Source organism: Littorina saxatilis, linkage group LG11 (genome assembly GCF_037325665.1).
Source record: "Littorina saxatilis isolate snail1 linkage group LG11, US_GU_Lsax_2.0, whole genome shotgun sequence".
Lineage (NCBI taxonomy): Eukaryota > Metazoa > Mollusca > Gastropoda > Littorinimorpha > Littorinidae > Littorina > Littorina saxatilis.
In genome coordinates, this window is record NC_090255.1 from 22,508,587 (window position 1) to 22,531,403 (window position 22,817).

Genomic DNA, 22,817 nt, shown 5'->3' on the forward strand with positions numbered 1-22,817 from the left:
TTTCCAAAAAACCCTAGGGTTACATGAAACAGGTGAATTACATTAACAACAAACAAAGACAAAAATGATAACAAGGCACAACTCTTCACGATTATCAACCATAATTGACTCAAAAGAAACTCCTGCATTTGTTTCTGTTTCAAATGTGATCAATAGTTCCAGCTTGAAAGATAGCCCTGAATAAATATTTCATTCCAGCGTGAATGGTACCATTTGGGTCACCCTGAACAAATATTTCGCTCCAGCTTGAAACCTCCCGTTTTTCATTCGCTCATCACAATCGAGACCTGAATGAATAGAAATGACATTACACAAGAAATACACAAGATAGCAAAACAAGGCACGGCAAGGCAAGGCAAAACAACCTGTTCTGCATTGATAATTGGTTTGACTTTCGCCTAGCATGTTAAAGTTGCCAAGTTATGCTTATTCTGAATTTGTGTCGATTTTTAATAGGAACCTTACGTTTTTGTCAGGTCGATTTTGGGGGTACCCTTACTTTCAAAGCGGTCACGTGACTCCTATAAAAGAAATCTTTAATCCGAACAGTTTGTCAGACAGCTAAGTTGAGTGCCTTCAATGGCATAGAAAGTTTGAATGAAATGTCACGGGAATTATTGTTTTAGTTAGGGTACAAAAATGGGTGCAATAATTTTTTTGGCCGTGTTTAGAATATGATATGAGAAGACAACTTGGCCTTGTTATCGTGAAACCGTTTTGATGGACTTGTGTATAGTATGTAAAAGTGCTTCGTGCATTAATTATTACACGACAAAACATAACACAGTAGTATTGTTTTGTAGTGTAGTGTATAGTGTAGTGAAGTGTAGTGTAGTGTAGTGTAGTGTAGTGTAGTGTAGTGTAGTGTATACAATTGAATTGTAGTGAATTGTACTGTATTTCATTGAATTATAGTAATTTGGTAAAAGACACTGGTGTCAAAGTAAACCCACCAGTGTGAGGACGACACGCAAGATAGAGTTGGAAATGACTTGATCCACATTCACGTCCTGTCCACACGCTGCCTGGAGCTCGGTGGTCAGGAGGCGTAACTCTTCATGCAGTCTGCTCTCCATCCTCTCCACCCCGTCCCCGTAGAACTGTAGTAACACACAATGACGTAAAATGTAATGCACAATGACGTAGAACTGTACGTAACACACAATGAAGTAACACTTAAAACACGATGACGTAGAACTGTACGTAACACACACTGAAGTAAATAGAGAATACTACATGGCTTGTTGTGTCGTACCAGATTTACACGAGGGTTTTTTTTTAAATATTGAACTGCGAGTGAAAGCGAGCTGTTCACTATTTGAAAAAGCAACGAGTGTAAATCTGGTACGACACAGCAAGCCATGTAGTATTCTGTTTATCCTACATACTGTACTTACGTGTATTTTACTGAAAATTTCTTGCAGTCGAGGCAGCTAAATTGAAGACGCTTGTTTTTGGAACCTCGATCTCTTTTAAAGCCTCGTACAATCTATTATGTCAAAGCAAAGAAACATCACTCTGAAAGTGTGGCGTGACGTGTTAGTTCTAAAGATTCATCGAGGGTAATTATAATTAGCGAGCGCAATTTTTGTTTCTATAATGACGTTTGTCTCGGTGACTTTGGCATCATAAGCAGTGGAAAAACAGGTCCCTGCCAGACTTGCCATGACCTCATTTACATGATATAAACACGTGAGATTTGAACGATTATTATCTCACGGGTGTCTCTCTCACGTATGTAGGATAAAACTTAATACACAATGACGTAGGTCTGTACGTAACATACAATGACTTTAAACTGTATGTAAAAGACAATGACGTACAACGTAACACACAATGAGGTAAAACTTAACTCACAATGACGTACAACTGTTCGTAACACACTATGACGTACAACTTACAACTCGTAGGTGTAAAACTTAACACACAATGACGCACGCACGCGTAAATGAGGGGGGTGGGGGGGGGGGGGTGGCAGAGACAGAGATAGAGAGACAAAGAGAACTGAACTAAAGAGAGAGAGAAAGAGAGACAGACAGACAGACCTTGATTGCCTGATGGAAGAGCTTTCTCATCTTGGGCCACTCCTTCATGTAGTCCGGACTGCTGAGGCCGAGATCATGGTAGTTGTAGAACGCGAAGGATCCCACGAAGCTCCTGGGTCTGCTGTCGGTGAGTTGCTCAACGCCCTTGCCGGCGAACACCTCCCTGACGAGGCGCGGCGTGTTCAGCACACACACGTCCCCCACAGCGCTACGACACAGCACGAGCGGTCCATACTGGCGGCTCCACTGCGCGGCCTGTTTATCCAAACTGCCGTGCCGCACTGCTCCCAGCAAGCCACGCAGCGCGTCGATACCCCGCGGCCCCGGAGCCAGCTTCTTGGAGCTGCTGGATTTGAACCTGAGGATTGCCAGGATGATGATGGCCGCAGCTCCCAGCACCAAGGCTAAGGTCGCGCTGTAGCCTGACTGGGATTTTGTTTCCATACTGAAAGCTTATGTGTTGAAACAAGTGTGACAAAATTAGAGAAATCAGTCTATTGGACAGACGTTATGATACATAATTTTGAATATGATGACATGCCAAGAATCAGATAAACGAGCTTTAGGTAGTGCAAAAGTACGTGCACAATCACCGACAGGGAGCCTTAGAATGCGATCAGTTTAGGGCCCCAAAACGCCTCAGCAGAGTTCGCGTTTAGTTTACTCAGCTGTTCTGTTGTAAGCGTTGTTTGTGATTATTTTGCTCATACACTAGTTGTTAGTTTTCTCGCACTGTCAATAAGTTTTCTCACGAGGTTAATTTCTCTAAGTCGTCTATTTTCTGGCCGACTACGACTTGTGTAAGCCAAGACTGTACGACTGATAACAATCTGTGGTGAACCTGTGTCTGTTGTTAGCTGAAGGGCAACCACTGGAACACTGGAACACCAGAACACTTAGTCACAAGAGAACACCAAAACACTTGGTAACAACGGAACACGAAACACTTGATCACAGCGAACACCAAAACACTTGGTAACAGGGTAACACAAAACACTAAAACACTTGGTCACAAGGGAACACTAGAACACTGGGTACACCCAAACACTTGGTCTCAGGGAACACCAAAAGACTTGGTCACAGGGTAACACAAAACACTTGGTCACATGGGAACATCAAAACATTTGGTCACAGGGGAATATCAAACACTTGGCCACAGGGGAACACCAGAACACTTGGTCACAGGGGAACATCAAAACACTTGGTAACAGGGTAACATGAAACACTTGGTCATAGGGTAACACGAAACACTTGGTCACAAGGGACTATCAAAATCATCTGTCACAAGAAGAACGCACTTGCACCCTTGTGAAGGCCAACAAGGTTAAGCAGACTTTTTGCCCTGTGCAAGATTTACACAGAGGCACACGATATTTACACCATGACATTCTTGTGTTAAGTATGTTAAGGTGAATATAATAATAATAATGATAACGGGCATTTATAAAGCGCCTTATCAGAAGTTCAAAGCGCGTGACAACAATACATGTATACAAAAATCATACAATCACTGTCAGATTCAAACAACACATCATGCACATCTCACATCCCCAGACTCTATACTAAGGAACTATCCGTAGTGTTGTTGGAACAAGTGAGTTTTCAAATTGGACTTAAAAGATGAAATGGATGGAGAGTGACGTAATTGAAAGGGGAGTGAATTCCATAACTGAGGTCCATAGTACGAAAACGTGCGGAAGCCATGAGCCTTGCGTTTAAAGCGACCTTGACGGAGAAGTCGAGCATCATCAGAAGAACGAAGGGTGCGAGAGGGAGTGTAGAGGGAGACCAGTTCAGATAGGCAGGTGCCGATTCAGAGATGATATTGTAGCAGAAGCAGGCAGCTTTATACCTAATACGTTCAGATACAGGAAGCCAGTGAAGTTCTTTCATGAGAGGAGTGCAGGGTTGTCGATGCTGTGCTCTGAAAATGAGACGTGCAGCAGAATGTTGTACTTTTTGCAAGGGTTGGAGAGTGGAGTCAGGGCAGCCTATGAGAAGGGAGTTGCAGTAATCTAATCTGGACAGAATAATGCAGGATGTAACGAGAGTTTTAGTGGCATCAACAGTGAGAACTTTTCTTATGGAACCTATTCTTCTGATCTCAAAGTAGCATGTCTGACAGACTTTTTTGATGTGTTGTTTCATTGAGAGGTGGGAGTCCATGATGAACCCAAGATTCCTAGCACTATCAGAGAGAGAAATGTCACTAGAACCTACTGTAAGGCTGGAAGGGAAGTGGTCGAAGAGGAAGCTCCAGAGAAAAGAAGAAATTCAGTCTTGTCATCATTTAACTTGAGCATATTGTTTGTCATCCATGATTTAATATCTGAAGTGCAGTTTTGGAGAGTGTGCGTCACCGCTTGGATTTCTGTAGGCTTGTATGCTTATTGGAGTTGTGTGTCGTCTGCAAAGAGGTAGTGATTGACTGCGTGTTGCTTGATGACGGCAGAGAGAGGAGTGGTGTATAGTACAAATAAAACTGGGCCTAGAACTGATCCCTGGGGAACGCCGAAACAGAGAGGAGATGGAGGAGATGAGAGATTATTGACAGACACATACTGACTACGGCCCTGTAGATATGAACTAAACCAGTGAAGAGCGGTAGAGTGAATGCCAAAAACAGATTCGAGACGAGAGAGCAGAACAGAGTGATCGATCGTATCGAACGCAGCTGAGTTATCCAAGAGAAGCAGAACTGATAGGTCATCATTATCCAGAGCAGAAAGAATGTCATTCACAACACGAAGCAAAACAGTCTCGGTGCTGTGGCCAGCCCTATACGCTGACTGAAGAGGGTTGCAGAGGTTTTTGGTTTCAAGGTGGGAGAGAAGCTGACTAAGCACTACTTTTTCCAGAATTTTAGAAATGAATGGCAAGTTGGAAACAGGCCTATAGTTTTTCAACTGATTTTTATCCAGAGATGGTTTCTTGATCAAAGGTTTAACTACTGCAGTTTTTAAGTCCATTGGCACAGTGCCAGAAGTGAGAGAAGAGTTGATTATGTTGGTTATGATGGGAAGAAAAAGGTCAAGGTTTTCATAAAACAAGTTGGTGGGGATGGGGTCTAGCTCACAAGACTTTGGCACTGAACTGTTACGTACGAAAGTTACAGTTTTCAATTGCTTCGTGCTTCGTGCGTCTATGTTTCTTGACCAGTATACTCTTGATTTTGGTATCGATGTGGTCCTATTACTCTGCACTTTACTTTGATATAAGGCTAATATTGTGTATAACTGAATCAAACACACTAATATTCACTTATGAATACAGTTGGGGGTTTTTTCCGATTGAGGTACATACTGTGACTTATTGGAACCTGGCAGTGAGGAGGGTGTCTCCGCAACAGTCGGTCTACTTCCTTGTGTATCCGTGTACATATGTTTGGTTTTAATTGTCTGCTAGAGGGAGAAGAAATCAGCAAAATATTCATTATGGCCGCCATTTGCATTTCATATTTTCAAAAAGATCTACCAGCAGATAATCAAAACGAATCGTACTCAAGTTGAGTCTTAGGAACACAAGGTTACAAAATTGAAGAGTATATAGTACTTGCCAAGAAACAAAGACGCACGAAGAAATTGAAAGCTGTCACTTTCGTACGAAGAAGTTTAGTTTTCCTTCACCTTAACGGAGCACATATCGTTATCGAAACCAGAGAGGCGAAACTCGAGCTAAAGAATGTCACCTTTCAAAACCTGTGCAAAGTATTATGTGCAGTCATGTATAACAAAATACCCTTTCAAACAGTCATGGCAGCTGATAGCTGCAAAGACCAGACCCGTATCATCAAGTCAGAGTCACTCCAGGAGGGCTCAGAAATGTTTTATTTGTGTGTGTGTGTGTGTGTGTGTGTGTGTGTGTGTGTGTGTGTATGTGTGTGTGTGTGTGTGTTGGTGTGTGTGTGTGTGAGTGTACGTGTGTGTGTGCAATTTGTGTGTGTGTGTGCGTGCGTGTGTGTGTGTGCGTGTGTACACGGTGTGTGTGTGTGTGTGTGTCAGTGTGTGTGTCAGTGTGTGTGTCAGTGTGTATGTGTGTGCGGGGGGGGGGGGGGGGTTCAAGCTGGATACACAACCATACATGATATTAATTAAACCTATAAAGATGATTACACATTACACATGTCTAAAACTTGGTTTCATCTAAGGTACAGTATCTTTTTAAATACAGTGAAAATATAAATAACCCTTAACGTGCTAAACTGTTCAATTGTGGTCCTTCTACTACCCCTACCTCCCACCCATTTTGACAGAAAATATGTTTTAAGTCTACCCTTGAGAAAAGGTGAATAAAAGTAACATGACATTTTTTAAGATAGTTCTTGTGTAAGCAAGATAAGGTCAAGGATTGCTTAGGAGAAAAACTTTTTTTTTAAACTGGGGACGTTAAGCCCTTGTTTATAACTTGAATATACGGTATCAGACTTTTGCACAAGCATCACCAGTACACAAATGGCCCTACATATTAAATCAGTAACATTGAACAAGATACAGCTGCAATACCTGATTTCAATCATTCCTGTATAAATGCGGACTATTTTTCTTTCTTTGGGACACATCACACTGATTGACGAGTGACCTATTTTAATGTTACCGAGTCCTGCACCTAAGACTATTTAACGCCGCACTCTGAAGCTTGTTCTCTGAAATAAACACGCACATTTACTGAGATTCACATGTTCTGTGTTGTGTTGTCTGTCACGTCAATGGGGCATGAGGATCTTGTGATTGTATCTTGTTTACTGTGGTGTCCGTTGTGGTGTTGCTAATGATGTTGAAGTTGTTATTGAGGTAATGGTGATGGTTCTCTTCTTCTTCTCCGTGTTTATCTTGTTGATTGATTGTGTGTGTGTGTGTGTGTGTGTGTGTGTGTATGCGTGCGTGTGCGTGTGTGTGTGCGTGTGTGTGTGTGTGTGTGCGTGCACGCGTACACACACGCACAGAAGCTGACAGACATACAGAGAGAGAGAAAGAATTTGATGTGCCAGCGGCTGACGTTCTTTTATTAGTAAATTTAAAAAGTCAAAGCAACTTACATACAGTGCTTTAGAAGAAAATGTGATCATCTTTCTTTCTTTATTTGGTGTTTAACGTCGTTTTCAACCGTTCAAGGTTATATCGCGACGGGGAAAGGGGGGAGATGGGATAGAGCCACTTGTTAATTGTTTCTTGAAATGTGATCAGGACGATTAGTAATAATATCCTTATATATATGATATGTTGCTTTAGCATAATCAAACAACCAAACTAACATACACAAAATCCAACTACTGATAAAGCTACATCAAGGCTGGGGCCTTAGCATAAACCAAGAACAAAACAAGCTAGCATACAAAAATAATTTTTTGCAAGTCAAAGTCCCCCTTCGCCTCGTGAAAACAGTTCACCTCACTGTCTCAGATCTGGTCAGAATTTCACACGGTATAAGGCCATCCCTCCACTTGGTCATATACTGAAAATCAACTCACTGCTGTGGTGAAGTTTTTCATGAACTAATTTCCGAAAAAAGGCACCAATGGGCGTCAGCTTCTTGGTTCAGCTGGGTGTCATGTCGAGTTGGCTAAATGTGGTTGTGTGTGCGCCCGGGGTCTGAAGACGGCGTGGTAGGGCTTCACTTCCGCCACGATTCCGTTCATCCTTGAGCAGCCGGTGACCGGAAGTAGTTTGTGTTGTGTCGGAGGGAGGATATCAAAGTGCTGTAAGAGCGAGGTGACGTAGAGAAAGACACGTGACTTGGCGAAACTTTCTCCCGGGCATCCCCTCTTTCCAACCCCGAACGGCATCAGACTGCAAGCAGAAACATATACTGTTATCAATTGTGCATCAGACTGCAAGCAGAAACATATACTGTTATCCTGTTTGTGCCTGACTGTAGGCAGAAACATACACTGGACACAAATATTAAAGATAGTTTTTCAGTGGTACAGACCAGATTTTAAACAGTAGTCTTTTGGACAGAACACCAGTGAATGAGAACTTTAAGTTGGTATCCCCCTTCATTGGCTCTGTCGACGTCCGTTTTTAACCACTTGCTTCCCATTTAATTGATGAACCGCCCATAAAGTGTCGTCTTCCCGAACTAAATCCATTGTATGTCATCAAAAATATTGCGTTCTGGGTAGGGAAATCCTTTCCTGCAATGACGTCAGCGCCTTTCGGCGATTGGTCAATGCATTTCAGAGCAAGACAACAACATAATGTCGGTCTTCTTGAAATTAACGCTACTTGATATTGCTTTCCAAACTTATTCGAAGTGAATAGGAGCATAGGGTCAGTTATTAACTTAACTTGCCTCGAACTGTGAGATAAATAGAGAATACTACATGGCTTGCTGTGTCGTACCAGATTTACACGAGATTTTTTTTTAAATATTGAACTGCGAGCGAAAGCGAGCTGTTCACTATTTGAAAAAGCAACGAGTGTAAATCTGGTACGACACAGCAAGCCATATAGTATTCTGTTTATCCTGCATACAGTACTGGATTTTTACGTGTATTTTACTGAAAATTTCCTGCAGTCGAGGCAGCTAAATTGAAGACACTTGTTTTGGAACCTCGATCTTTTCTAAAGCCTCGTGCAATCTATTACGTCAAAGCAAAGAAACGTCACTCTGAAAGTGTGGCGTGACTTGTTAGTTCTAAAACTTCATCGAGGGTAATTAGCGAGCGCAATTTTTGTTTCTATAATGACGTTTGTCTCGGTGACTTTGGCATCATAAGCAGTGGAAAAACAGGTCCCTGCCAGACTTGCTTGACATGACCTCATTTACATGATATACACAGGTGTGATTTGAACGATTATTATCTCACGGGTGTATCTCTCACGAATGTAGGATAAAAAGAATTTACAGTATACAAATACGACCGGAGAGACTCGGAAACTCGAGTCGAGTCAATACTGATCAATACATACTGATCCCCACGCTCGAGAACTCAAGAGTAAGATTTGAAGTAACAATCTCTCTCGCCAACCGTGAGACAAGTTAGCTCAGTTGGTAAAGCGCCCAATCAAAACATGGCTTACCAGTTTAACGAATACTTGAGTTCCATTTGCATTGCTTTGTTTACAAGAGAAGTAAACAAAGTAAGAACGTTCTCTACTGTTCATGTTATTTGTGAACGCTCGACACACGACAGTGGGATACCTTCCAGCTTCGCTGGGATTAATTGATTGATTGGTTAAAACAGGGAACACAAGTCAGTTGACCTCTGTCTCAGCGGATGACTGGCTGGCAGCAATTGACCTTCGTCGTCAAGGAAACGCTCAGGTTTGAACGCGTGCGGGTCGGCATAGGTTTCTGGGTCGTGGTGGAACAGCACACTATTTGCAAACACCTGTGACAGAACCACGGGCAGTGAGATTAAGGCTATTTCCTTTACACTCTCTCTCTCTCTCTCTCTCTCTCTCTCTCTCTCTCTCTCTCTCTCTCTCTCTCTCTCTCTCTCTCTCTCTCTCTCTCTCTCTCTCTCTCTCTCTCTCTCTCTCTCTCACAAAAACCGGCTATGAACAGAAAATCTTAGAAAAGATGGTCTTCAAAGGGAAGGAGTCTTAAATTGGGGTTCCTCTGTAACACTAACAGTACCGTGGCTCCTTTGGGTATGGTGTAGCCATCCATGCTGACGTCATCAGTGGTCCGATGGGGCACTCCCAGTGGCACGGGTGAGGCAAGACGCAGTGTTTCCAAGACAACCGCCTGCACGTAAGGGAGATCATTCTTGTCCTGTAATGTCGGAGTTCGCTCCCCTAGGCGGGTCTCAATGTCCACCTGGATCCTGCGTGCCACGTGGGGGTTGTGGACCAGGTAGAGGATGATTGTTTTCAGGGTCGAGGATGAGGTGAGGAAGGCTGAAACCAGCAACAAAACTAGATTAGCCCGTCATTGTCATAACTTCAACGGATACAAACAATCATCTTTGACAGGTAGTAAAGGAACGGCCGATTAAGTGTAGTCCTGTACACGTGAGATTAACCTCATGGAAATTCGGGATGCTTTATCGTCTGGGAAAACGAGCTGCCATAAAGTACGGAACTACTCATTTTGTCCCTGTATGCGTGTGTGTTTCACACACATGTTTTAGTACACACTATGACACACACACACTATGACACACACACACTGACACACACACACACACACACACTCGGGCACACACACACACACGTGACACACATATGGCACACGCACGCACACACACACACACACACACACACACACACACGGCACACGCACACACACACACGTACACACACACACACACACACACACACACACACACACACACCTGCAGCAACAGTGTCCAAGATAAGTCCGCGGATATGATCGTCAGACATCCAGCTGTTCTCTCCCTTGTCCTGTTCGTCCAGTATCACATCGACAATGCCGCGTGGTGTACCTTTCACGCGGCTAGTCTACATCGAAATAATAATTATAATATAATAATAATGTACACTTATTATTCGCCCTTTTTCACCGTAGCTCACGGCGATGCACACACGCATACACACACACACACACACACACACACACACACACACACACACACACACACACACACACACACACACACCGAAATACAGTTAAAAGTTGAATAACCCTACTCTGTAATTATCCTACAAAATACTCACGTAATACCAATACAAATATACGTATAGATAAATGTGACACCAAGCTTCAAGGCATTGATTTCTCAGCTTTTTCTCAGTCTGTGTTTATGTAAACAGTTGTGGACTCAGGAAATAATTAAAATTAAGTAGATGTGCAACGCCAAGGCACTGCATACCCCAGCGAAAGACAAACCTCTCTCTCTCTCTCTGTCTCTGTCTCTCTCTCTCAAACACACACACACGAACACACACACACACACACACACATACCGCAAGTTACACACGTACACACATAGGCCTACACACGCACTCCCTCTCTCACACACACAAAACACACCCCCATACGCACATATAGACAGACGGACATATTAACACACCTTTACAAACAAACACACATACACACACACATGCGCAAACACACACCCATCCACCCACTCTCTCTCTCTCTCTCTCTCTCTCTCTCTTTCTCTCTTATACAGACACACACACACCCACACACATGTACATACGCACGCATGTACGCACGCACACACCCACAGACACACACACACACACACACACACATTGACTCACACAAATCTCATACACACAAAACACACACTTATTCGTACATAGACCGGCACGGTTGGCCTAGTGGTAAGGCGTCCGCCCCGTGATCGGGAGGTCGTGGGTTCGAACCCCGGCCGGGTCATACCTAAGACTTTAAAATTGGCAATCTAGTGGCTGCTCCGCCTGGCGTCTGGCATTATGGGGTTAGTGCTAGGACTGGTTGGTACGGTGTCAGAATAATGTGACTGGGTGAGACATGAAGCCTGTGCTGCGACTTCTGTCTTGTGTGTGGCGCACGTTATATGTCAAAGCAGCACCGCCCTGATATGGCCCTTCGTGGTCGGCTGGGCGTTAAGCAAACAAACAAACAAATACGCACACAGACGGACACACACACCTTTACAAACAAACACATATAATACACACTCATACACACACAAACTCATGCACACAAACATTCAAACACACACTCTCTCTCCCTCTCTCTATCTTACACACAAACACACACACACACATACACACACGTCACACACACACACAGCCCAAGTCACACACACACACATACACACACTCACTCACACGCACTCACTCACTCTCTCACAAAAAACTTCATACACACAAAACACACACCCATACGCACATATGGACAGACGGACATACCCACCTTTACAAACAAACACACATACACGCACACACATACACTTATGCCCACACACACACTTACACACACACACGAGTACAGACTCATGCACGCGTGCGCACACACACACACACACACACACACACACACACACACACACAAACAGTAACACTAACACATGTGCACAAAATGAACACAAACACACACACTGCGCGAGAGAGAAAGACAACAGGGAGACATGACGTCATGATGCATTAATTGACGTCAAAGACTTTCGACCGTGACGTATTCTTCTTACGCGAGCTTTATCCATAGACTTGGAAACTACGGAATTTCTACCCGTCCAAAGCGGCCTTGGGTGGCGTTTGCTGAAAAAATGGGGGCGACTATTGCACCCACCGTATTTTTGTTAGTATGGTCCCACTTTTTGGTGAACTTCCATCTCCAACTGTAGCACGTAGCCGGGCACAAAGAATCCTTCTTTATCATGTATTATTCGGTATGCACATTTCTCAAGTCGATTACAGTATAGCGTTCACGGGATACCTCCAGCTTCGCTGGGAATATTTTGCCAATTTCAAGGAGAGTTTTAATTAACAAACTAGTTCATTGTTTAAGCGTTTAAGCTGACCAGGAATCCCACAATCCGGACCAGTCAAAGATGGTTTGACAAAACAATTCAATAGATTTGACTTTTGTTCAAGCTTTGGAAGAGAAGTGTTTGCATGTGGCATGTTTTGACCCAAGTATTTGAATTTTTGAATCAGACGTTTTTTAGTTCAATATTCATCATTTGAATTTTAACCTGCTTTTTTTCAAAATTTGATATTTGAATATCATTTTAATTTACGTGGATTGAACCGCAATTAATTTTGTTTGGACTTTTGGTTGTAGGAATGACTGTTTAGAGTTTTGAGAGTGTGACTGTTTTGATGGTTTGCATGCTTAATTCCTTTGGCTGTTTGTTCTTCACTGGCGCATGCAGGAAAAAAATAAGGTCAGTCGCTGCGCGAAAGCAGCTCGAATCTTTCTCAAGGAAACTCTAAAAAAAAAACCCAAGTAAACTATATACTAATACAGCAGGGCCGGACCCAGGGGGGGGGGGGGTTCCAGGGGTTCCGGAACCCCACCCCTGGAAAAAGCATGTACCTTGCTTTGACTTTTACTAGTTTTAGCACCAAAACAATGCTGCTCTTAACCCTCAAAACAAGGCCCAGAATGCACCAGATTGCACAGATTTTAACCGTTTTTCAAAAAATTTCCGGGGGAGCATGCCCCCGGACCCAAAGCAGGCGCGCGCTTGTGGCTTCGCCACTTCGCTGATTTGCCCCCCCAAAAAAGGAGGAACCCCCCCCTTACAACTCATTTGGTCCGGCCCTGTACAGTGGAGGCAACTGATCATTTCATTACTGTGTTGTCTCAAAGAGAGCATTTATAAATGCAACCTTCTGTGCTCCTTTGTATTATACAAAAATTCACAGCTTTTTAAATACATGCGTAAGAAATAAAGCACTGTTTTAGCGAACTGACCTTATGCTGTGTGAACAGTTTGTCCATCATTTGCTCCCGGGCTTCAATGAATTCACTACAGAGCCGTTTGTAGGGGAGGAAAGGCACGTGACGCAGCCAGGGGCAAAGGGTCAACAACTGGTCTGTCGAGGGGTTGAAGATGCGATTGAGTCCGGTGTCACACTGCCTGGTGCTTGCTACTAGGCTAGGGTCTGGACACTCGCCCGTCATCTGCGGTCAACAACAATCAAGGTAAGGCAAGGCAAGGCACGGCAAGACAAGGCAAGACAAGGTAAGGCAGGGCAAGGCAAGGCAAGGCAAAATTTATTTCCAAGCAAACCTAGGGTTACATAAAATAGGTAAATTACATCAACAACAAACAAAGACAAAAATGATAACAAGACATATCTGTCATCTCTTCACAATTATCAACCATAATTAACTGAAAAAAACTCATACAATGTACATACTTTTCTGTTTCAAATGTGATCAATAGTTCCAGCTTGAATGGTAGCCATGAACACATATTTCATTCCAGCTTGCAGAGGCTACCATTTGGGTAACCGGCCCTGAACAAATATTTCACCCCAGCCGCGTTGCGTAAAGTTTGAGCTACCCTGAACAAATTTTCATTCCAGCTTGCATAGGCTACCAAATTGGTAACCGGTCCGGAACAAATATTTCATTCCAGCTTGCATACAATTTGAGTAACCCTAAACAAATATTTCACTCTATCTTGAATGATTTACATTTAGGTCACCGTGAACAAATATTTAACTCAATCTTGAACGATAACATTTGGGTCAACCTTAACAAATATTTAACTCCAGTTTGAAACCTCCCGTTTGTCATCGGCTCATGCGATCGACACCTGGATCAAAAGGAATGACAGCTAGAACACAAGAAATACACGATATAGCGAAACAAGGCAAGGCGATGGATTTATTCAAACAAAACACCCTGTTCTGCATAGATATTTGGTTTGACTTTCTCCTAGTATGTCAAAGTTGCCAAAGTATACTTATTCTGAATTTGTGGTGGTTTTATTTCCAAGGCGGTCACTCGACTCCTATAAAAGAAATCTTTAGTCCGAACAGTTTGTCAGACAGCTAAGTTGAGTGCCTTCAATAGCAGAGAAAGTTTGAATGAAACGACACGGGAATGAATGGGAGTTGGAGTACGAGAATTGGTGCAATAATTTTTGTGGGCCGAGTTTAGAATATAATACAAGAAATTCCTCCGAGGTAGGAAAAACACCCCCGTCCTTACCATTCTCACTGCCACCAACTGAGAAGGTTATTTCCCTTTGACCATTAATATGTCCCTCTATAAGTCCTTGTAAAATCTTAATCCACCAATAACTCCCTAACCGTGTGTTTGACTGGTCCCAATTTTTGTAAGGACCGTCTCAGGAATGTATAGAACCTGTTCACCAAGTTTGGTGACGATCGGTCCGTTCATTCTTGAGATCTATATGCGAACACAAACACACAAACAAACAAACACATCGACCGAATCCTATACACACCCCTATACCGGGGGTGTAAATAGACAACATGGCCTAGTTCACGTGAAACCGCTTTGGTGGACTTATGTATGCATGTAGTAGCCTATGTAAGTGTGCTTCGTGCATTATTACACGACAAAAACATAACAGTAGTATTGTTTTGTATTTCTTTCTTTCTTTATTTGGTGTTTAACGTCGTTTTCAACCACGAATTAGGTTATATCGCGACGGTTGTTTTGTATTGAAGTGTAGTATTGAAGTGTAGCGTAGTGTAGTGTAGTGTAGTGTGGTAGTGTAGTGTAGTAGTGTGGTAGTGTAGTGTAGTGGTGTAGTGTAGTGTAGTGTAGTGTATAACATTGAATTGTACAGTATTTTATTGAATTATATTAATTTGGTAAAAGACACACCAGTGTGAGGACGACACGCAAGATAGAGTTGGAGATCACTTGATCCACATTCACGTCCTGTCCGCACGCTGCCTGGAGCTCGGTGGTCAGGAGGCGTAACTCTTCATGCAGTCTGCTCTCCATCCTCTCCACCCCGTCCCCGTAGAACTGTAGTAACACACAATGACTTAAAACTGTTCGTAACACACAATGACGTACATATACAACTTAAAACTCAATGGTGTAAAACTGTTTGTAACATACAATACAACAGACAGACAGACTTAATACAGACAGACAGAGGTAGACAGAGATCGAGACTAACCTTGATTGCCTGATGGAAAAGCTTTCTCATCTTGGGCCACTCCTTCATGGAGTCCGGACTGCTGAGGCCGAGGTTGTGAGAGTTGTAGAACGCGAAGTATCCCACGAAGCTCCTGGGCCTGCTGTTGGTGAGTTGCTCAACGCCCTTGCCGGCGAACACCTCCCTGACGAGGCGCGGCGTGTTCAGCACACAAACGTCCCCCACAGCGCTACGACACAGCACGAGCGGTCCGTACTGGCGGCTCCACTGCGCGGCCTGTTTGTCTAAACTGCCGTGCCGCATTGCTCCCAGCATGCCACGCAGCGCGTCGACACCCCGCGGCCCCGGAGCCAGCTTCTTGGAGCTGCTGGATTTGAACCTGAGGATTGCCAGGATGATGGCCGCAGCTCCCAGCACCAAGGCAAAAGTCGCGCTGTAGCCTGACTGGGATTCCGTTTCCATACTGAAACCTTATGTGCTGAAACAAGTGTGACTAAATTAGAGAAATCTATTGGACAGACGACTTATGATACAACATTTTGAATATGATGACATGCCAAGAATCAGATAAGGCAAAAAAAAAAAAAGGTCTGTTTACGGTAACCCGACCGACCCTAGTTTTTTCGCGCGACCCTAGACTTTTTTTGGCATTTTGGGGAAAAAAAAATCTTGGTTTTTTTGCAAAATAACGTAAAAATATGGTTTTTTGGGGGGAAAAAAATAAAAAAATCCCGACCTACCGACCCTATTTTTTGGGCCTATGTTACCGTAAACAGACCTATTTTTTGGGGGGGCCTAAACGAGGGTTGGGTAATGTAAAAGTACGCGCGCAACCACCGACAGGGAGCCTAACATTAAGAATGCAACCAGTTTAGGGCCCCAAAACGTCGCAGAAGAGTTCGCGTTTAGTTTACCCAGCTGTTCTGTTTTAAGCGTTTTTTTGTGATTATTTTTCTGATACAGTTGTTAGTTTTCTCGCACTGTCTAAAGTTTTCTCACGAGGTTAATTTCCCTACGTCGTCACAGCGAACACCAAAACACTTGGTAACAGGGGAACAAGAAACACTTGGTCACAGGGCCTCGGAATATCAAAATCACCTGTCACAAGAAGAACGCACTTACACGCTTATAACGGCAAAAAAAGTTAAGCCTAATTTTTGCCCTGTGCAAGTGAGATTTACACAGAGGCACACGATATTAATTTTACACTATGTCATTGTCGTTTTAAGTATGTTAAGGTGAAGGTAAACTGAACAGTTACGTACGAAAGTTACAGTTTTCAATTGCTTCGTGCGTCTATGGTTCTTGACCAGTATATACTCTTTATTTTGGTATCGATGTGGTCCTGATACTCTGCACTTTCCTTTGATATAAGGCTCATTGTGTATAACTGAATCAAACACACTAATATTCACTTATGAATACAGTTTTTTTCCCGTCCGATTGAGGTACATACTGTGACTTTTTGGAACCTGGCAGTGAGGAGGGTATCTCCGCAACAGTTGGTCTCCTTCCTTGTGTATCCGTGTACATATGTTTGGTTTTGATTGTCTGCTAGAGGGAGAAGAAATCAGCAACATATTCATTATGGCCGCCATTTGCATTTCATATTTTCAAAACGATCTACTAGCAGATGATCAGAACCAATCGTACTCAAGTTGAGTCTTAGGATCACAACGGTACAAAAATGGAAAATTTCTAAGTAAATTTTCATTTGATTAATATACTTACCCAATTCTCATAAATGCATTGACTTCAGTCTCACATGCTAGATGTCGAAAAACCACCCAAATTACCTGCCCTTAGAAGGGTGGTAACCAAGCTAAAAAGAGACGCCATAGCCGTTGCTATGTACTGACCTTGCTCGGTTACCCATAACACCCTGCGCACCACGTGAGCGCCAGCATCCGGAATAATCATTCGAGACTACTAAAAAAAAAAACAAGGATATAAGGTAGCGGGGATGGATGGGAGGGTATTAACTATGAGAATTGGGTAAGTATATTAATCAAATAAAAATTTACTTAGAAATTTTCCATTAAATTACATATTCTTACTCCAATTCTCATAAATGCAGATTCCTCCTAAAGGTGGAGGGAACTTACTTATGTCCTTGAAAGAACCTGCCCTGCAGCAACCAAGGCCTGCCACGAACTGGAGCCGTCAAGCCGAGTGCAGGAGATATCCCGAAGATAAAAACTGATGAAAACATCATCTGATCTTCAGTAAGCCGTTTGCAAAACTTCGCCTAGGCGACCAGAGCGCAACACGGCGATAGAGGAAGCCCACGCTCTGTCCCTGAGAGCTGTTGGCAAAACTTCGCATAGGCGAGAGGAACACCACCAGCCAGAGAAGAACACCAGGCTCTGCACCCCTGAACACCTGTAAAGGAACAGAGGGAGGACTGAACGCCCCCCCCCCCCCCCCCCTTGTGTTCAATAAGACACCACTCATAGGACTGTCCTATGAAAGTAGCAACACCTCTTGTGAGAGTCAATTAAGAGAAGCCTCTTTCACCTACAGTATAAAGAGATAAGAACATGAGCTTTTAGCTCTTAGTTCCAAATGACTGAGCGCAAATCAAACCGAGGAGGGGGGGGGGGGGGTGACGTATGCTGGCTGAGGACAATGACCACTGGCAAGGCGATACTGCAGTCCGAGTCCCCACAAACCATTGGGGTAGAGGGGTAGACAGCCGGCACAGCGGCACCCTGCAGAGAACAAAGCGGAGCAAAGCTCATTGTTCCCCGACCGCTGTGCGCAACAACAAGTGCGGGCCACAGAACTTATATTATAAGTTCTGTGGTGCGGGCAGCTAACACAACCACCTGCCCCAAATGGAGCAGAGAAGGAGTATGTAACTTAGCCTGGAAAGGCCGTACATAGCACCCCCACTGTGCTGAAAGGTTTGAGCCACGCCATGCCCCAGATGGGGAGGGGGGTGGCTCGTCACAGCAGTAAACCCCTGGAGGGGGGAGAGACGGAGCGAGACTGACGAACTATCGCAGGGGGAGTTGCGCGTGTGGGGTGTGGGGGAGAGTTGTGTGTGTTGTATGTGTGCCTGTATGTTGTGTGTGCGTGGCGTCGTCATGGTGTCTGGAGATGTTACGTTTGGTTGCCATGTTTGCTGGGGTATTAGTCTTGGCGATCCACCACCGAAACACATGGAACGTATAACAGTGGGCGTACACACATACGTACAACGATGACGGACAATTTACAAATTAAGTAGATGTGCAACGCCAAGGCACTGCATACCCCAGCGAAAGACAAACCTCTCTCTCTCTCTCTGTCTCTGTCTCTCTGTCTCTCTCTCAAACACACACACACGAACACACACACACACACACACACACACATACCCCAAGTTACACACGTACACACATAGGCCTACACACGCACTCCCTCTCTCACACACACAAAACACACCCCCATACGCACATATAGACAGACGGACATATTAACACACCTTTACAAACAAACACACATACACACACACATGCGCAAACACACACCCATCCACCCACTCTCTCTCTCTCTCTCTCTCTCTCTCTCTCTCTCTTATACAGACACACACACACCCACACACATGTACATACGCACGCATGTACGCACGCACACACCCACAGACACACACACACACACACACACACATTGACTCACACAAATCTCATACACACAAAACACACACTTATTCGTACATAGACCGGCACGGTTGGCCTAGTGGTAAGGCGTCCGCCCCGTGATCGGGAGGTCGTGGGTACGAACCCCGGCCGGGTCATACCTAAGACTTTAAAATTGGCAATCTAGTGGCTGCTCCGCCTGGCGTCTGGCATTATGGGGTTAGTGCTAGGACTGGTTGGTACGGTGTCAGAATAATGTGACTGGGTGAGACATGAAGCCTGTGCTGCGACTTCTGTCTTGTGTGTGGCGCACGTTATATGTCAAAGCAGCACCGCCCTGATATGGCCCTTCGTGGTCGGCTGGGCGTTAAGCAAACAAACAAACAAATACGCACATAGACAGTCGGACACACACACCTTTACAAACAAACACATATATACACACTCATACACACACAAACTCATGCACACACACACACATTCACTCTCTCTCTCGATCTCTCTCTCTCTCTCTCAAACACACACACACACACACACACACACACACACACACGTCACACACACACACAGCCCAAGTCACACACACACACATACACACACTCACTCACACGCACTCACTCACTCTCTCACAAAAAACTTCATACACACAAAACACACACCCATACGCACATATGGACAGACGGACATACCCACCTTTACAAACAAACACACATACACGCACACACATACACTTATGCCCACACACACACTTACACACACACACGAGTACAGACTAATGCACGCGTGCGCACACACACACACACACACACACACACACACACACACACACACACACAAACAGTAACACTAACACATGTGCACAAAATGAACACAAACACACACACTGCGCGAGAGAGAAAGACAACAGGGAGACATGACGTCATGATGCATTAATTGACGTCAAAGACTTTCGACCGTGACGTATTCTTCTTACGCGAGCTTTATCCATAGACTTGGAAACTACGGAATTTCTACCCGTCCAAAGCGGCCTTGGGTGGCGTTTGCTGAAAAAATGGGGGCGACTATTGCACCCACCGTATTTTTGTTAGTATGGTCCCACTTTTTGGTGAACTTCCATCTCCAACTGTAGCACGTAGCCGGGCACAAAGAATCCTTCTTTATCATGTATTATTCGGTATGCACATTTCTCAAGTCGATTACAGTATAGCGTTCACGGGATACCTCCAGCTTCGCTGGGACAAACGTACGGTTGAATCGCGGGTATGCTCATTGCTGACAACACTGACGTCACACAGGTTTAGACTAGAGAGAAATTAACATTTCGCATTCAAAACCTTTAGACAAGAAAGAATCTTGAAGCATACCACACACAATTCAAAGAAACAATTTAAGAATTTCTTTCTTTATGTGGTGTTTAACGTCGTTTTCAACCACGAAGGTTATATCGCGACGAGATTTAAGAATTTACTTTAAGAATGTTCACAACATTTTACAAAGTATACATCCTATTTCTCTATCCTATTAAAGTTAAAGTCGTCATACCTTGACTATTCGTTGACCGGGGCTGAGAGCTGTGAGTGGCGAACCGCGAACCGAGAACACCCAGACCAGAGAGAGCGAAGATTCGCGCCACAACGAGGATATCAGGAACAAATTACGTATCAAGTTAATACGCCTAAAACATAGTCCCTTCATTCCACAGAGAATTCCCGATTTCTTCTTCAAAAACAAACTATAAAAATATATGTATCAAAACATTACATAACTTATGCAGCCTATTATTCTCTTCAACCCTTATGAACAATGTAAATTTAACCAATACAATAATCATTATCAATACGCCATGCATATTCATGAGCACTAGTCCTTTTTGCTGATCCTACAAGTCTCTTAATCCCCGAGTACGCAGTAGGAGGGTCCAGCAGACTTTAATTGTGTGTCTGTCTGTGTGTGTGTCTGTCTGTCTCGACTTAACAGCTTATTGCTGGGAAACTACTGGGCGCAGTTCGTTCAAAAGTTGATACACTAACTTGATAATAGGTCCGATTGATCGTATTAAAACTTCATAATGTTACCTGGGACCTAAATGCGAAATAAATCACAAAAGCCACTCTTAACGGTGGGAGTTTTTGCGGTGGGAGGCTGGTCGCTTTGCGAACAGCCTGAACTAAAGGGGAGACTTGAGCGGCGAACACGTCACGCAGTGACGAGAAAAGCATGATTTCAGTGCAAGCCAGACAACGGGTGGGGAAATGGTCTCGGCAAAGAAATTACAATGCAGGGTTTGGTCTCGGTGAAAGAGAGACAGAGAGCACGAGAGAGTCTATGGCCAAAGTGATCCGGGTTCGATTCCCGGCATGGGCGGTCTATTTTTTTTTTTTTAATTCTTGTTTACTATTGTTTATTATGAACGTTTTAATGTTTTATTTTACTCCAATAGTTTTTTTTAATTGTGTAAAATAAATAATTTTTTTTTTTTTAATCCAAGTGATCCGGGTTCGATTCCCGGCATGGGCAGTCAATTTTTTTTTTTTTAATTCTTGTTTACTATTGTTTATTATGAACGTTTTAATGTTTTATTTTACTCTAATAATTTTTTTAATTGTATAAAATAAATTTAAAAAAATTTTAATCCACGTGCACAAGACAAAAACTTTCATACTGGGGGAGCGAGCCAGTCTGAAGAGTACTCGGGTCCAGCGCCAGCGTTTTTTTTATTAATAATATCAGAAAAGGTACATGTATGCAACCTAGAAGCAATAATCAGGTCAACGGGGAAGGGTTAGGGAGGGGTAAGGTGAGGGGGGGGGGGGAGCTGTGGAAAAGCACAGCGCACGTGTAGTTTAGTCAGCGCGAAATGTCGACCGCAATAAAACAACGACAAAGTACTTTAGTGATGTCAGAGAAGGTACAGCCAACCTAGAAACAAATGATCAGGTCAACAGGAAAAGGGGTTATAGGGTTAAGGTGAGGGGGGAGAGTTTCGAGGCTGCTGTCAGCCTCCATAGAAGCTACAGTTAAAATTCCTCGAAATACACAAAAACTCCTGCACTAAGGAAACTACTTCAAATACGTTATAAAAATATACATCAATAACATGGAAATTCTACGACGCATCATTCAATACCAAACACTCATAGGTTATCAACATTGTGAACAAAGTTCCAAAACCTAAATCCTTTTTAAACTCTAAAATCCTAATTTCCACCGTATAATAGTACCTTCCGCCCTACGCGAAAACGGTCCTCCGTTTTGTTTAAGGTATAACAACTACTATCAGAATTATTATCATCAAATATATAATACATTGCATAACTATCAATATCAAACTTGGCAAGTGATCGATAAATTTGAGGGGGTCCTATGGGGAGGGAAAATTTTAAAGTTAACGACACAGTGAGTCGTATTTGACTAAGTCGGAAATCCAACAACAGGTTGATGTTGAAGATGGTACGCTGAATGATGATGTCTTGTCCGGAAGATATTGTCCGGCGAGTGAGGTCCTTCGAGGTTTTCGTGACGCGTAGAATGATGCCAATACGTAGTCGCTGTCCTGGAAATGGTAATGAGGTAATGTCATTGTTTGAACGCTCTGTTGTGCACTTCTGTATTGTGCAGTGTTCACATAGACCGGAGTGTTTATCAGCAGTG

General features: G+C 43.5%; 2 protein-coding genes across 3 annotated transcripts in view; both read right to left on the minus strand.

Moving 5' to 3' along the window:
* LOC138980018 (cytochrome P450 2F5-like) overlaps positions 1 to 5,607 on the minus strand; it is a 426,282-nt gene extending 420,675 nt beyond the window's left edge. Inside the window, exons 1-3 of one of the 2 annotated variants that reach the window (XM_070352805.1) lie at positions 5,349 to 5,607; positions 2,046 to 2,497; positions 954 to 1,100 (exon numbers count right to left, since the gene is read on the minus strand). In XM_070352805.1, the coding sequence (XP_070208906.1) occupies positions 954 to 1,100; positions 2,046 to 2,497; positions 5,349 to 5,496 (747 nt within the window). In that variant the 5' untranslated portion in view covers positions 5,497 to 5,607. Of the gene's footprint in view, positions 1 to 953; positions 1,101 to 2,045; positions 3,095 to 5,348 lie in introns of those variants that run through there. The other variant, XM_070352806.1, reaches the window with a different exon arrangement.
* Positions 5,608 to 7,021: 1,414 nt separating this feature from the next.
* On the minus strand, positions 7,022 to 16,047 carry LOC138980034 (cytochrome P450 2F5-like). The gene is made up of 7 exons (XM_070352827.1): positions 15,565 to 16,047; positions 15,261 to 15,407; positions 13,368 to 13,577; positions 10,327 to 10,453; positions 9,627 to 9,889; positions 9,251 to 9,378; positions 7,022 to 7,831 (listed from the first exon to the last, which is right to left on the minus strand). The coding sequence occupies exons 1-7, from the start codon at positions 16,003 to 16,005 to the stop codon at positions 7,591 to 7,593; spliced, it is 1,557 nt and encodes a 518-aa protein (XP_070208928.1). The 5' UTR covers positions 16,006 to 16,047; the 3' UTR covers positions 7,022 to 7,590.
* Positions 16,048 to 22,817: the final 6,770 nt, after the last annotated feature.

Excerpts from the sequence above, each read along its gene's own strand:
- LOC138980034 (XM_070352827.1), bottom strand. The coding sequence starts at position 16,005 with ATGGAAACGGAATCCCAGTCAGGCTACAGCGCGACTTTTGCCTTGGTG. Across the intron at positions 13,578-15,260 it reads TGCGTGTCGTCCTCACACTG|ATGACGGGCGAGTGTCCAGA; the intron begins GTGTGTCTTTTA and ends TGTTGACCGCAG. Across the intron at positions 9,379-9,626 it reads CCATACCCAAAGGAGCCACG|GTGTTTGCAAATAGTGTGCT; the intron begins GTACTGTTAGTG and ends GTTCTGTCACAG.